The sequence below is a fragment of the Barbus barbus genome (assembly GCF_936440315.1).
Source record: "Barbus barbus genome assembly, chromosome: 47".
NCBI lineage: Eukaryota > Metazoa > Chordata > Actinopteri > Cypriniformes > Cyprinidae > Barbus > Barbus barbus.
The window spans coordinates 20961674-20979135 of record NC_136725.1 but is presented as its reverse complement, the minus strand read 5'-3'; the positions used below and the strand labels follow the sequence as shown (position 1 = coordinate 20979135).

At 34.9% G+C, this 17462-nt stretch overlaps 1 protein-coding gene across 4 annotated transcripts in view; it reads right to left on the bottom strand.

Annotated features, from left to right (window-relative positions):
• Positions 1 to 17462, bottom strand: part of LOC306865757 (calcium/calmodulin-dependent protein kinase type II subunit beta-like) — a 72996-nt gene that overhangs the window by 39252 nt on the left and 16282 nt on the right. For all 4 annotated transcript variants that reach the window (XM_079410531.1, XM_079410533.1, XM_079410532.1 and 1 more), the window contains exons 6-8: positions 3881 to 3953; positions 307 to 409; positions 54 to 137 (exon numbers count right to left, since the gene is read on the bottom strand). In XM_079410531.1, coding sequence (XP_079266657.1) covers positions 54 to 137; positions 307 to 409; positions 3881 to 3953 — 260 coding nt within the window. The remainder of the gene's footprint in view (positions 1 to 53; positions 138 to 306; positions 410 to 3880; positions 3954 to 17462) is intronic.

Genomic DNA, 17462 nt, shown 5'->3' with positions numbered 1-17462 from the left:
AGAAGATAGAAATAGATACAAAGAACTCTATCGGGAGGGAGCGTGTGACTCACCACATGCCCAAATGTCCACAGGTTTCCCATAAGCCTCCTTTCGTAGCACTTCTGGGGAAAGGTAACCTGGCGTTCCAGCGAACCCTGCATGCGAAAGCAAAAATACACGTCAAAATGCAACATCCAGGCTCTTTCTGACTTTGCATGTTGGATAAAACCATTTTGGTGCCAGATTATGTGCTTGGAAGAAGCAAAATTAAACAAATAAGGCAAAAGGATTTTTGCTTTGGGAGAGTTCAAACCGGACACGTACCAAACCAGGCCTGCTGGTCCCCTTGCACTTCAATGGCCAGGCCAAAGTCGGCCAACTTGACGGCGGCATTCTTGCATTTACTGGCCAAGAGCAGGTTCTCCGGCTGGGGGGGAGATCAGGGACGCACTCATATTACTGCTGAACCAAAATCTGATACATGTCACCTTTTAACACCGAACACATAACATACAACCACAGCTGCACAACAGATACAGCATACAAACAGAATCAACTCCCAAAATATAAGCTGTGCTGGGCCGCGGTAGAGCTCGCTAGAAGTGCATTTCCTATATGTGAGCTTGATATCTACGACTTTTGATCATCCAAATGGACCAATGGTTGAGTCTCGGAAATAAAATGGCTACGGTTAGCATTACAGGTGTTCAATTGTCAAGAAAAACTTCTAACAACTAAAACACAGAAGACAAATGATGCCAAGGCTCTCAATCAGGTAGCTGGGACCATTGTTATTTTAGTATTATTTATTTATTCTTTTTTTCATTATAATTTTGGTTAAATTTGGTCATTGTTATGTGCTTTTGACATTTTTTTATACGATTATTACGTTTTTTATTTCAGCCATTAGTTTTAGTTCTAGTTCAGTTTTGGTTGTTATTTATTCACAGTTAGTCATTTTTTGTGCTTTAACAAAATGAAAATGAGAAAATGTTATATGTAATATTTATATTTTATTATATTTCAGTTTTCTTTTAATTAACAAAAATGTTATAGTTTTATTTTTAGTTTAGTTAATGATAACACTGGTTATGACCTGCTAGGAGGCCTCAACACACTTTACAATAATTAAATATATATATATATATATATATATATATATATATATATATATATATATATATATATATATATATATATATATATATATATTCTTAATTTAGTTTGTTCCCAACAACTAGCATTTTAATTGTATTTTTAAAGAACCAGGGCTCCCATGGTCTTTAAAATCCTTGATATATGAGGGTTGTTTTAAAAATGCCATTTCTAGACTTGGAAAAAATTTGGAAATGTACAAAATCATGGAAATATAAATATTTATTAAATATAGTTATGTCAAGACCTAATATAATTTATCAAGTAAAATTGATGAGAAATTACATTCAAATCTTGTAATCACAAATGACTGGAAGGGTCATATAAATTCATCTCTCATTAAGAGTGAACAGCACTCAGCTCTTGAAACTTAAAAGATTATGGAATTTTATTATTTAAATTAATTATTTAGTTCCCAATTTTATTAAAATAACACTATGCAAAAATAAATACATTTTCGAAACAAGTAACTTTGTCATTATAGCAGAAGTACCATAAATATCTTCACCTATAAACTGAATATTTTTTGGACAATGGGAAGCCTTGGAGTCAAAAAGGTTGAGACCCACTGATTTTACACACCTGTGTGTGCAAATATTTGTTATAGCTCTAGGTAATGTTAACTTACATTAGCTTGCTATCGACCTAAAGTTAATTAATACAGGATATAGTAGCATTTTGCAGAAGAGTGTTATTCATCTTGAAGAGTTGTTTTTTTACTGTCATTCAATCCCAGTGTTCCCTACAGCACCTTCCTCTGAGACCGGACTGGATCATCTTTAGCTGAACACAGTCAATTTGATTGACAGGACGGGCTCTCAGTGATCCCACTGATGTCTGATAAAGAATTCTGGGAAATTAGCTTCGTTTTCTCTTTCATGTCAACATGAAACGGCATTCACACAACAATTTACCGCCACAGACATTTACACACAACACTGACAACATTCAACCAAAGATATCAAGACAGACACTAGGGTTGATTTTGATTTCATGTTGATCATAAAAAAAAAGAAACACGGACATTAAAAAGTTGGGGTCATTAAGATTTTTTAAAATAAATGAAAGCTCTTTTATGAAGCAAGAATGCATTGATCAGAATTGACAGAAAAGACCTTTATGTCACAAAATATTTCAAATATTTTTTATTCATCAAAGAATCCTGGAAAAAACGAATCACTTTCTATGAAGCAGCACAACATTTTCAACACATTATTAATAATAACAAATGTTTCTTGAGCGGTAAATCAGCATATTATCATGATTTCTGAAGGATCATGTGACACTGAAGACTGCAGTAATGATGCTGAAAATTAAATTATATTCACATAGAAAACATTCATTTTAAATTAATTAATATTTCACAATATTACAGTTTTTACTGTATTTTTGGATTAAATAAATGCATCCTTGGTGAGCAGAAGAGACTTCTTACAAAAAATTTAAAATAAAAATCTTATAGACCCCAAACTTTTGCCTGCATAAAAAATTAAACGGAATATTTAACCAAAGGTATCAAGAAATCACACAGAGTCAATTTTGATTTCATTTTTTCACATAACCTACTGTCACTCATTTTGACATATGGGTTAATAATACATCACTTAACACACACATTCACACCTCCACGTAATGTTCAGCGTGAGCGTGAGTGTGCTGTTATTAAGCAGGTTATCTTCCCTCTGCTCTGGTGGAAGTTGAGCCAGGTGGGAAATTGGGTCCAGAGGAGCAAAGAATCATGGGAAACTTATTCAGTCTCAATCTCTGATCTCCTTCTTCCTGTCGTCCTCATCGCGCTACAGATGCCGCTCTGAAAAGGGACGAACGGTGTCTGTGTTCTGACGCTCAGCCGCCGTTGCCATCTGCTGGAGCTATTCGCGGAGCTCAGATGGCATCTTGACGTTTCGGGCTCATGGTTTGAAAAGCGTTCTGATTGAGAATCCGTAGGATGGTGCGAAATGCTCAACGACCTTGAGCCGCATCCGGGGAAAACGACGCTGGAAATGCATCCAGACTCAAGATTTGCATAACCTGATTCTTTCAAATATAAGAAGCGACTTCTAATCTGAAGCAGGATTGGAAAAAGAAGCAACATGAAATCAAAACTGACCCTTATTTACTGTATTTCTAGACGTTCCTGATCATATTGAATTATACTGGTGAAAGTGATTCTAGTTCAGAATCAACCTGTGTGTCTTTAAACAAATCACATATAAATAGACATGAAATCAACAATAAAAAACTTAATCTGAAGGTTTTATGCCAGACATAGACATCCATGCACACATCATGCCAAATCAGATCGTGAGCATTAAAGAGACAGTTCACCCAAAAATTAAAATTCTGACATCATTTGTTCACCCTCATGTTGTACAACCGGTATGAGTTACTTAAGAAAAGATTAAATTTTGAAGAATGCAAATAACCAAACAGTTGCTACTCCCTATTGACTTCCATAGTATGAACAAATACTGTGCGCGTCAACAGGTACCACAAACCCACATCTTCCCAACATCTCTACCTGTGTTCAGCAAGAAATCCATTCAGGTTCTGAATGACATGAGGGTGAGTAAGTGACACAATTTTCAGTTTTGTGTGGCCTCTCTCTTTAAGCCACGCCCCCTACAGAATATTAACCATCTCATCATCCGAATCTCATCATAATCGCACATCACACATAGCATATTTGTTCACAAAAGCATGCACGACACACGCACAGATGAACGAATCACCCGTCACTCACCTTGAGATCTCGGTGCACCACACCTATTTGATGGCAATGAAGCACCGCCTCCAGGATCTGCTGGATGCAGTGACTGCATGCAAACACCAGGGGGCGTATGTTAGTCTGAGCAATGCCATTCTCTCGTGCACAGGCACAGGCAGGAAATGCAGGCGATTACATGGAGCTACTAAAAATATAACCATAATCTTCCTACTGAATTAATGTCAAAGATTGATGCCAAGCATAACAAAATATTTTAAGTGACTCGCTCTTCCAAAAAATGGTCTTGTAAATTTTCATAAAAGTGTGGCAAAGAGTTTTATCTTCAGAATTAATCTCCCTACATCATGTCCACATCAAATTTCAACCCAAATTCAAAAGAAAGTAAAATAAAAGTAAAAATAAATAAATTAGTTTAAAAAAAAATTAAGATTTTCATTCATGACAACATTTTACCTCCTGAATTGTCTTATTTGGCATAGAGTTTTATATATAGGATGAATCTTCCTACATCATTTTAGACCAAATTTTACCCCCAAATTAAAAGAAATAAATAAGTAAATTTATTTAATAAATTACATTAACATTATTTTCATGATAAAAATACATATCTCCAAAATGGTCAAATTTAACCCCCAAATCAAAAAGGAAATATATATATATTTTCTGAATATTTAATTTTAATAATTAAAAAAAAAAAATTGTGACAATATTTTCATGATAATAAAGCATATTTTATTCCCAAATTTTATCTGTCGTAATCAAGTGGTCAAAATTTGACTAATTAATCCTTTCTTTTGATTCGAGACTAAAATATGACGTAGACATATTTCATGAGATTCACCCTTGGATTTATTTTATCTGCAAAGAAAACTAAAGGGTTAGCATTCAAACACATTCAAAAATAAGATAAAAGTAACTTGGGACTTGAGAAAGACAACCGTCACCATCACCATCACCCAAAACAGAGTAAAGAGAGACACACTAATGGATGAAATAAAGGCTCCTTGATGCTATAAACTATTTTCAGTCCGCAGAAGTGTTCACGTGCATCGACGTCTTTTGAAACAGCAGACATGAGGCTTTTCCTACGTACCGAAACCCTGTTTTACTGACACAGGAAGCTCTAGCTAACACTACACACTTAAAAACTGCTCTCAAGGGTGAGATGATCTCACCACCCACGACGAGAGCGAGCATCAGGAGAGACAGAGAAGGAGAAAGAGAAAGACTGAGCCAGAGACGTGAAAGAAGAGAGGTAAGACTGGCAGGCGGCCCTGGAAAGGCTGCGGCGCTGCAGCGGACTGGAGTGTGTTTTTTGGCAGTTGTGTGGTGAGATAGTCTGGAGGAAATGTACCGGTGTGTGAGAAGAGGGAGGTGGACGGCGTGAGTCAGCCTGTGTAGGCGTGTGCTGCTGATTTACTGAGAGTGAGCGCGCATGTGTGTGTGTGTACATGTTGTAAAACTGGAACATACAAAGCTGTTTTCTAGTTCTTCCACTCTAGGACTTTTCAACTACCTTGTGTAGGGGGCCAAAATGAAGGTGGACAAACACTTTTCAGAGTCATTACTAGATCTAGACGTCATTAAAAACTAAAACTAAACACCCTTAATAATGCGTTTACTTTTTTTTTTTTTTAAATAGTCGGATTTAAAAATCTAACCTTGTTTTCCTTAAAGGAACACTCCACTTTTTTACAACCCCCCTAGAGTTAAACAGTTGAGTTTTACCGTTTTTGAATCCATTCAGCCGATCTCCGGGTCTTGAGTTTAGCATAGATCATTGAGTCAGATTAGACCATTAGCATTGGGTCATCAAAAATGACCAAAGAGTTTCGATCATTTTCCTATTTAAAGCTTGACTCTTCTGTAGTTACATCGTGTACTAAGACCGACGGAAAATGAAAAGCTGTGATTTTTCTTCAGGAGCTGCTGCACCCATGGTACGGCAGCAAAGTTACTTGATTATTACGCTGGAATGAGAGTATAGTTCCTAGCCATATCAGCCTAGAAAATCGCAGCTTTTCATTTTCCGTGTCTCTTTACCCAATATGTCACATTTCCTGTAATGGGCGCAATCAAAAATGATGCTCCTGTCTGAACCATAGACTTAACCTCCAGCTCTGCTCCAAATACGACCAGAGCACTAAACTCGTCTCTGGTCGCACAGCAATTTCATCAATATCAATCAGAGGGCAATAAAAATGACTGATGGCTGATTTGGCCCACAGGCGGCCGGCTGAAGAGCCCCTAGACTAACACTGTTTGGTTCACTAATATAACGTAAAAAGATTCTGTGAGAAAGACAAATCACAAATGGGATCTCTTTAAAGTAGTTATAGCATAGAGAATCTGATTTTTCGTCATCTTTTGAGATAGAAGAGTTGAACTATGAAAACAGAGTAACTTCCAGAGCTCAAAACTTTTAGAATTTCTTAAAGCCAAGCTGCAGAAATGGCTCACTCTGAGATCCTAACAAATCCTTAACATATGATCACCTATTTTACACATCCAAAAACTCAATCTTAAACATACAATGTTGTATTATAATGGTTTTCAGAGCATATGACCCCAGTTGTTTCTCCTAGACAGCAATGAGATTTAATAGACTGCAAATTTTGAGTTTCGGTATGAATTCAAATATCAAATGATTCTTCCTTCTAACTCAATTAAGCCTCCTAAACAATGGCCACGTACACACTGCAGCTAAACTCCGTTCACCTTTTAGTGCTTAATCCTGTTCAGTCATTTACAGAAGTGACAACCGCATTCAACAACCAAATTAACTCCCGAAAAATTCAAGTAGTAACAACCACAATTCAGAAATATAGCTGCGAGCAGCGATGACGGGCCCAAGCCGCCAGTGCATATGCCACCCCGGTGGCATCGATAAAACGGTGCCCAGCGAGCACACACAATACAGTAACCCTCTGGCAGTTTGGTTTTAAGGGATACGGCAATTAAAGGGTTAATCCAAACCATCAACTCTGTGAAACACAACACACAGAACAACATATAAAACTTTAAATTCTGTGAAAATATATTTTTCATTGGTAGTTGATGTTAGTTAATGCATTTACTAATGCTAACAAATGAGAAATTATTATAGTTACCAAAGCTTTTAATGATTTATAAGCATTTTTTTTATGATTTATTTTTCCATTAACTAACATGAATAATTTTTACTAACACAAATAAAGTAAAAAATATATTGTTAATATTTAATGTTATTTGTGAATTAACCAATGTTAAAAAACAACATTATTTAACTGTTGTTAGTTAACATCAACAATAATTATATACCATTTAATGGTGATCAATATTAATTCCAAAATGAGTTAATATATTATTACATTTTAAAGTTTTATCTTTTGAGCATGACTATTTTTCTAATATTAAAAATATTATGTTCATTGTTAGTTCGTTGTAAGTTCATACTATCAATGAAGAATTAACATGCTGTAAAAAATATATTTTTCATTGTTAGTTCATATTAATTAATGCATTCCCTACTGTTAACAATTGAGACTTAATTATAAAGTGTTATCAAAACCTTTAATGCTTTATAAGCATTTTTTAAGGATTTTATTGAGAAGTTTAAACAGACCCTCTCTCTCTCTCTCTCTCTCTCTCTCTCTTTCTTTCTCTCTCTCTCCCCCTCCACACTCACTGAACTCACACAGTCACTCACACCCCACCCCTCACTCAGAAGCAGTGACAGGGAGCTCTCACTCAGCAGCAGCTCTGATAGTTTTTTAATTTTCTCCTCTGCATAGTGTATTGTAAATTCATGAAATTAATCACATATTCTCAGACTGTATTGTTCTGTGTATGTAATTTTTTATGAAGTGTTTGGAAGCTGCTCTTAAAAAAAAAAAAAAAAAAAAAAAGAATTCTCTTTTTTACTGTAACTTTAATAAATTGCCATTAAATCATCGTTCAAGATATCCTAAATCCGTCCGCAATTTAGCATCTTCAGTATTTTGGCATCACTAGAAAAAATGTTTTGGTGTGATTTCTGTGTTTCTGTTTGGAGGAGTATGAATTTGCTTACAGCTCGTTTTAAAAAAAAACCCACATTAAAATAAATATAGCCGACTTCCTGTTGGTCGTAGCTAATGACTGTAAATTAGAAAGTTGTCCGGATTAATAAGAACAATTTATGTACCGAGTTTGGTGTCTGTAGCGATCATTATATATATATAATCATTAATAATTATATACCATTTAATGTTGATCAATATTAATTCCAAAATGTGTTAATATATTATTAAATTTTAAAGTTTATCTTTTGAACATGACTATTTTTCTAACATTAAAAAGATTAATAAATGCTTTAAAAAAATTTTTTCTTTGTTAGTTCATACTATCATGGAAGAATTAACATCCTGTAAAAATATATTTTTCATTGTTAGTTCATGTTAATGCATTTCCTAATGTTAAGAAATGAGACCTTATTATAAAGTGTTATCAAAATCTTTAATGATTTATAAGCATTTTTTAAAGATTTTAAAAAACAGACCCTCTCTCTCTTTTTCTCTCTCTCTCACCCACTGCCTCAATCCACACAGTCACTCACACAGTCACTCACACCCCACAACACCCCACCCCCACCCCTCACTCAGAAGCAGTGGCAGGAGCTCTCACTCAGAAGCAGGCTGATAGTTTTTAAATTTTCTCCTAAGCATAGTGTATTGTAAATTCATGAAATTAATCACATATCCTCAGACTGTATTGTTCTGTGTATGTAATTTTTTATGAAGTGTTTGGAAGCTGCTCTTAAAAGATAAAAAAAAAAATATATATATCTTTTTTACTGTAACTTTAATAAATTTCCATTAAATCATCGTTCAAGATATCCTAAATCCGTCCGCAATTTAGCATCTTCAGTATTTTGGCATCATGAGAAAAAATGTTTGGTGTGATTTCCGTGTTTCTGCTTGGAGGAGTATTAATTTGTTTACAGCCCGTTTAAAAAAAAACCCCACATTAAAATAAATATAGCCGATTTCCTGTTGGTCGTAGCTAATGACTGTAAATTAGAAAGTTGTCCGGATTAATAAGAACAATTTATGTACCGAGTTTGGTGTCTGTAGCTATCATTATATATATATATAATCATTAATAATTATATACCATTTAATGTTGATGAATATTAATTCCAAAATGTGTTTATATATTATTACATTTTAAAGTTAATCTTTTGAACATGATTATTTTTCTAACATTAAAAAGATTAATAAATGCTTTAAAAAAAAAGTTATTTGTTAGTTCATACTATCATGGAAGAATTAACATGCTGTAAAAATATATTTTTCATTGTTAGTTCACGTTAATTAATGCATTTCCTAATGTTAAGAATTGAGACCTTATTATAAAGTGTTATCAAAATCTTTAATGATTTATAAGCATTTTTTAAAGATTTAAAAAAAACAGACCCTCTCTCTCTCTTTCTCTCTCTCACCCACTGCCTCAATCCACACAGTCACTCACACAGTCACTCACACCCCACCCCACCCCTCACTCAGCTGCAGGCTGACAGGACCTCTCACTCAGAAGCATTATATCAACTCTCTGATAGTTTTTAAATTTTCTCCTAAGCATAGTGTATTGTAAATTCATGAAATTAATCACATATCCTCAGACTGTATTGTTCTGTGTATGTAATTTTTTATGAAGTGTTTGGAAGCTGCTCTTAAAAGATAAAAAAAAATAAAAATTATCTTTTTTACTGTAACTTTAATAAATTGCCATTAAATCATCGTTCAAGATATCCTAAATCCGTCCGCAATTTAGCATCTTCAGTATTTTGGCATCATGATAAAAAATGTTTCGTGTGATTTCCGTGTTTCTGCTTGGAGGAGTATTAATTTGTTTACAGCCCGTTTTTAAAAAAAACCCACATTAAAATAAATATAGCCGACTTCCTGTTGGTCGTAGCTAATGACTGTAAATTAGAAAGTTGTCCGGATTAATAAGAACAATTTATGTACCAAGTTTGGTGTCTGTAGCTAAAACTAACCCCCCCATTTTTGACAAAAGGTGGCGCTATAGAGTGCCTCTTCCACGCCCGTTTATGAGCTTTTTCCAGTGTCTAACTATCATTAATACTGATATGTGTGTTGAGTTTCATGACATTCTAAACATGTTATCTGCCTCAAAATCACCAGAAACGAATTTTCAACTTTGACACGTTGCCATGGCAACATAAGTTTAGATATCAATATTCCCTCCACAGTTTTACATCGGCCGTGTTTTGACATTATTCTGGTGAAGTTTGAAGCAAATCGAGTAAAAATAAGATGCTGAATTCAAAGCATTTTGAAAACGACACACTTCCTGCAGCCAGTTGGTGGCGCTATAACTTTCAGTCATAATAGTCACATCTATCCGATCGGCATCATACAACGAACAAATCACTGAAGTTTGATCTGCATCATACAATGTATGTGGACGTTATTACGCATTTCCTGGGTCTCATTTTTCGCCATAACTTCATCGCCTCGCCATGGGCAAACCGTTCGACATATCAAAAATATCTTCGCAATTTAGCGTCCCCAATGTCTTGAGATCATGTTCACCGAGTTTGGTGGCAATCGTATGGAAATCCTCAGAGGAGTATATCAAATTCCAGAGCATGCGCTTTTTAAACAGCCCTGAATAGCCGACTTCCTGTTGGGCGGAGCCTAAAACATGCAGCATGAAAGTTGTTCAGCTCAATGAGTTCTATATGTGTACCGAGTTTCATATGAATACGTGCAAGTATGTGTGAGCTATACATCAAGCTTTCTGACAATTTTGCAGGGGGCGCCGTAGAGCCCCTGTGCCACGCCCGGGTCCCAGCCTCAGCGGCGTCCTAATGGCCGCAGGTTCCAATGTGTGTGCCAATTTTCAAGAGTTTTCGGGCACGTTAAGGCCCCCAAAAGTACCCGGATAGTCGAAATAAAAAATAATAAAAAAAAAAAAAAAAAAAAAAAAAAAAAAAAAATATAGCTGCGAGCAGCGATGACGGGCCCAAGCCGTCAGCATACGCCACCCCGGTGGCATCGATAAAACGGTGCCCAGCGAGCACACGCATCACAGTAACCCTCTGGCAGTTTGGTTTTAAGGGATACGGCAATTAAAGGGTTAATCCAAACCATCAACTCTGTGAAACACACACACACAGAACAACATAAAAAACTTTAAATTCTGTGAAAATATATTTTTCATTGGTAGTTGATGTTAGTTAATGCATTTACTAATGCTAACAAATGAGAAATTATTATAGTTACCAAAGGTTTTAATGATTTATAAGCATTTTTTAATGATTTATTTTTCCATTAACTACCATGAATAATTTTTTTCTAACACAAATTAATAAAGTAAAAAATATATTGTTAATATTTAATGTTATTTGTGAATTAACCAATGTTAAAAAACAACATCATTTAACTGTTGTTAATTTACATCATTAATAAATATATACCATTTAATGTTGATCAAAATCAATTCCAAAATGTGTTAATATATTATTACATTTTAATGTTTTATCTTTTGAACATGACTATTTTTCTAATATTACAAATATTTTGTTCATTGCTAGTTCATTGTAAGTTCATACTATCAATGAAGAATTAACATGCTGTAAAAAATATATTTTTCATTGTTAGTTCATGTTAATTAATGCATTCCCTACTGTTAACAAATGAGACTTAATTATAAAGTGTTATGAAAACCTTTAATGCTTTATAAGCATTTTTTAAGGATTTTATTGAGAAGTTTAAACAGACCCTCTCTCTCTCTCTCTCTCTCTCTCTCTCTCTCTCTCCCCCTCCACACTCACTGAACTCACACAGTCAGTCCAGTCACCCACCCAGTCACCCACCGCACACATTAGAAGCAGTGACAGGAGATCTCTGATAGTTTTTAAATTTTCTCCTCTCCATAGTGTATTGTAAATTCATGGAATTAATAACATATCCTCAGACTGTATTGTTCTGTGTATGTAATTTTTTATGAAGTGTTTTGAAGCTGCTCTTAAAAGATAAAAAAAAAGAAAAGTGTTATTTTTTACTGTGACTTTAATAAATTGCCATTAAATCACCGTTCAAGATATCCTAAATCCGTCCGCAATGTAGTATCTTCAGTATCTTGGAAGCATGTGAAAAAATGTTTGGTGTGAATTGTTGGTTTCTGCTTGGGAGGAGTATGAATTTGTTTACAGCCCGTTTAAAAAAAAAAAAAAAACACATAAAAAAAAAAAAATAGCCGATTTCCTGTTGGTCGTAGCTAATGACTGTAAATTAGAAAGTTGTCCGGATTAATAAGAACAATTTATGTACCGAGTTTGGTGTCTGTAGCTATCATTATATATATATAATCATTAATAATTATATACCATTTAATGTTGATCAATATTAATTCCAAAATGTGTTTATATATTATTACATTTTAAAGTTAATCTTTTGAACATGATTATTTTTCTAACATTAAAAAGATTAATAAATGCTTTAAAAAAAAGTTCTTTGTTAGTTCACACTATCCTGGAAGAATTAACATGCTGTAAAAATATATTTTTCATTGTTAGTTCACGTTAATTAATGCATTTCCTAATGTTAAGAATTGAGACCTTATTATAAAGTGTTATCAAAATCTTTAATGATTTATAAGCATTTTTTAAAGATTTTAAAAAAACAGACCCTCTCTCTCTCTTTCTCTCTCTCACCCACTGCCTCAATCCACACAGTCACTCACACAGTCACTCACACCCCACCCCACCCCCACCCCTCACTCAGCTGCAGGCTGACAGGACCTCTCACTCAGAAGCATTATATCAACTCTCTGATAGTTTTTAAATTTTCTCCTAAGCATAGTGTATTGTAAATTCATGAAATTATTCACATATCCTCAGACTGTATTGTTCTGTGTATGTAATTTTTTATGAAGTGTTTGGAAGCTGCTCTTAAAAGATAAAAAAAAATAAAAATTATCTTTTTTACTGTAACTTTAATAAATTGCCATTAAATCATCGTTCAAGATATCCTAAATCCGTCCGCAATTTAGCATCGTCAGTATTTTGGCATCATGATAAAAAATGTTTCGTGTGATTTCCGTGTTTCTGCTTGGAGGAGTATTAATTTGTTTACAGCCCCTTTTAAAAAAAAACCCACATTAAAATAAATATAGCCGACTTCCTGTTGGTCGTAGCTAATGACTGTAAATTAGAAAGTTGTCCGGATTAATAAGAACAATTTATGTACCGAGTTTGGTGTCTGTAGCTAAAACTAACCCCCCCATTTTTGACAAAAGGTGGCGCTATAGAGTGCCTCTTCCACGCCCGTTTATGAGCTTTTTCCAGTGTCTAACTATCATTAATACTGATATGTGTGTTGAGTTTCATGACATTCTAAACATGTTATCTGCCTCAAAATCACCAGAAACGAATTTTCAACTTTGACACGTTGCCATGGTAACATAATTTTAGATATCAATATTTCCTTCACAGTTTTACATCGGCCGTGTTTTGACATTATTCTGGTGAAGTTTGAAGCAAATCGAGTAAAAATAAGATGCTGAATTCAAAGCATTTTGAAAACGACACACTTCCTGCAGCCAGTTGGTGGCGCTATAACTTTCAGTCATAATAGTCACATCTATCCGATCGGCATCACACAACGAACAAATCAATGAAGTTTGATCTACATCATACAATGTATGTGGACGTTATTAGGCATTTCCTGTGTCTCATTTTTCGCCATAACTTCATCGCCTCGCCACGGGCAAACCGTTCGACATATCAAAAATATCTTCGCAATTTAGCGTCCCCAATGTCTTGAGATCATGTTCACCGAGTTTGGTGGCAATCGTATGGAAATCCTCAGAGGAGTATATCAAATTCCAGAGCATGCGCTTTTTAAACAGCCCTGAATAGCCGACTTCCTGTTGGGCGGAGCCTAAAACATGCAGCGTGAAAGTTGTTCAGCTCAATGAGTTCTATATGTGTACCGAGTTTCATATGAATACGTGCAAGTATGTGTGAGCTATACATCAAGCTTTCTGACAATTTTGCAGGGGGCGCCGTAGAGCCCCTGTGCCACGCCCGGGTCCCAGCCTCAGCGGCGTCCTAATGGCCGCAGGTTCCAATGTGTGTGCCAATTTTCAAGAGTTTTCGGGCACGTTAAGGCCCCCAAAAGTACCCGGATAGTCGAAATAAAAAATAATAAAAAAAAAAAAAAAAATAATAATCCTTAGAAGAACAATAGGGCCCTGCGCCTTACTGGCTTGGGCCCTAAATATGGGAATAACCCACAGGGATGAGGTACTTCTTGACTCAGTGTTGCCAGATCTTGCTATAAAAAACAGCAAATAAGAACAAGCCACATAAGCAACTTCCAAACATGTTATTGTGGAAATAAGCCACATACCAAAATATCACAACCTGCACCTGCCTCCTTTATTAACTTCATAAAATGGATCGCTTTATGAGCGGAGTCCAAACAACAAACCAAAAGATGCTTAATAAGAGTCGCTTATGATAAGTGGACATGGCAACCCTTCAAGAGTGTGCTCTGCAATGTAACCTTCCAAATTATTACCTTCTCCTACTTTGGTTAAAAATAGCAGATAGCGTGAGGCAGAAAAATGTTTCTATAGTCACCATGGTGTCAATCATCTGTAATTTAGGAGATTCACTCCCTTATTTAAATGTGGTGTCACTCCTGAACCTTAACAGTGTGTACGCAGCCAATAAAAGTGCAACTGACTACTTTATCTCCGCCATTAAATCAAGAAGCCAGACCTATCAAATCCATCACCAGTAGGTCATACGGCCTGAGCAACCTCCCATTTTATCATGATTCAAAGAGCGTGGTCTGGTTGATGTGTGGCCAAACAGAACAGAAACAGTCAGCAGCTTTATTTGAGCTTTTAAATCAAGACCGCAATGAGCTGCGAGACTCTGAAAGAGCCCTTCACTCAAGTGACTATTAAACAAAACAGCAGCACTCTGTCATCCTCAATGTGAGGCTTGACTGAAACAATGCATTACACGCACCCGAGAATTACCCAGTTGCAAAGATAAATGACACTGTTTTGAAACAACAGAGAGGAAGAAAGACAGCGAGACAAGAAACCGAGAGAGCAGAATACAGAGAGGGTAAGGAGATACTCTCAGTGCATCAGGAGCAGTTCGGCTATTTTCTCAGTAGAGAGGTCTGGTGCCGACCCGAGTTCATCTGACCACACAATTTGGCTGGTTTGGTCAATGGGGCACAACCCTTAAAGGAGACATATTATGCCCCTTTTTACAATATGTAATATAAGTCTCTGGTGTCCCCAGAATGTGTCTGTGAAGTTTCAGCTCAAAATACCCCACAGGTCATTTATTATATGATTTTGAAAATGCTTATTTTTAGTAGAAGCAGAAACACTCAGATTTTCGTCCCGGTGTCTTTAAATCCAAATGAGCTGCTGCTCCCGCCCCCTTTCCAGAATAGAGCTGTGGCTTGCGAAATCAAAATGATGGCGCTGTGGGTGGAAACTTACAGATACAGGGGCGGTAATATTATAATGCAGACGCGCTCGTTTTATCAGAAGCTTGCAGAAAAAGGCTTACTAAAACAAAGTTACTGGGTTAATCTTTTTCACGTTTCCTTGGTTGGTAGATGCACTGGAGACTTGATTAAAGCACTTAAAACCTGGAAAAGTCAGATTTTCATGATATGTCACCTTTAAATATACTTTATCTATCCCAAAAGTTTGCCTAATAGTACCTTAAAGGGACAGTTCACCCAAAAATTTCACTTCTGTCATTCTAAACCTGACTTCGTAACTAAGACTAAAATCATTTTCAGTTCTTGAAATAAAGCTGAAATAAAATAATTAAATTGAGAGCAAACTGATTTTAAGCTTTTAGTCTCAATATGAACTCCAACACAAAATTCTGGCATGACCAAATGATCTGATTTATGCTCTATGCTAATTTTATAGCTCCACACTCTTGCTGGTATTTTAAGAGAACAGCCTGAGGCAAAGTTGATCGTTAAATAAAATAAATGAGAAGTCTCCTGAGCAAAGTCAAAAGAGCAACCACTGGCTATTTTTCCTCTGTCAGCAAGTCGAAAGCTGAATGAAATAAAATATTCAGCAGGCTGAAATTAATTATGAATATTATATGAAACTTAAATGAAATTAGAAATGGTCTTGAAGTTGAAGCAAAATAAAAAAAACGGAATTTGAAGCTATATTATAATAATTAGAACAAGAATAATTAAACATATAATTAAAAATAATTTTAAAAAAAAGTTACAAAACCCCCAAAAAATGCTAAAATGAAAACTGAACAAACAAAAATTAAAGCTAATTTAAAATATTATAAATACTATACTTTGTATATAAATAACACTAAAATATCTCTGGTTTGGCCAAAACAACAACAGATCCCACTGACTTACATAATATATATATATATATAAAATATGAACATAATATAATAAAAAAAATAATAAAAAGGCACATTTTTCAAAAAGTGTCATGCGGGTTTGGAAACCCATGATGGTGGGTAAATAAAGACAGACACCATTATTTTTGGTTGAACTATTCTTTTGAAGTTGCAAATTACTACTTTAGGTGAAAGCAATAAAGCCTAATTTGAGGCATAGTAATAAAATGTCTTTCTTTTTTGCCACTAGTTCAACATTTCCTTCACAGGCGCTTTTCTGTACACATCTTTGTTAAGACGAAACACTGTGAATCAAAGCCAAATAACACATAAACTGACCTGTGGAGGAATTCAGACCAAACTACTCACATGCTTCTCATCTCTCGCAATTCATCCACAATGCCTTGTCCACTTTAAGATTTAGTGGTAAAACTAAAGCAACAAAAAACATGTTTTCAATTTTAGGTCTTCTCCTAAGGACCTTCTCCTTCTCCATTTTTTTTTTTTGTTTGTTTTTTATTATTATTTATTTTTTAAACAATTAAACAAAATATAAAAAGTCAGCAAATGTGACACTGGACCACAAAACCAGTCACAAGGGTCAGTTTTCTGAAATTGAGATTTCTACATCATATGAAAGCAGAATAAATAAGCTTTCCATTGATGTATGGTTTGTTAGGATCGGACAATATTTGACCGAGATAACTATTTGAAAATCTGGAATCTGAGGGTGCAACAAAAAAAAAAAAAAAAAACGAAATATTGAGAAAAATCACCTTTAAAGTTGTCTGAATGAAGTTCTTAGCAATGCATATTACTAAACAGAAATTAAGCTTTTATATATTTACAATATATCTTGATGGAACATGATCTTTACTTAATATCCTAATGTTTTTGGCATAAAAGAAAAATGGATCATTTTGACCCATACAATGTATTTTTGGCAACGGCAACAAATATACCCATTTATGGTCCAGGGTCACTTATGTGTTTTTTTATTGAGTATCATATTTTATACATAAATCTTTTATAGCACAAATAGTTTGATATAGTGAAAAAACGTTGGAAAAAAGCTTCAGTTCTAGTCAGAGGCCCCAACTGAGCAAAAATATGAAACATGGTGCAGTTGCTGATATTTATATGTCCTGATGAAATTCTGATAGCTTGTAATGCAAACCA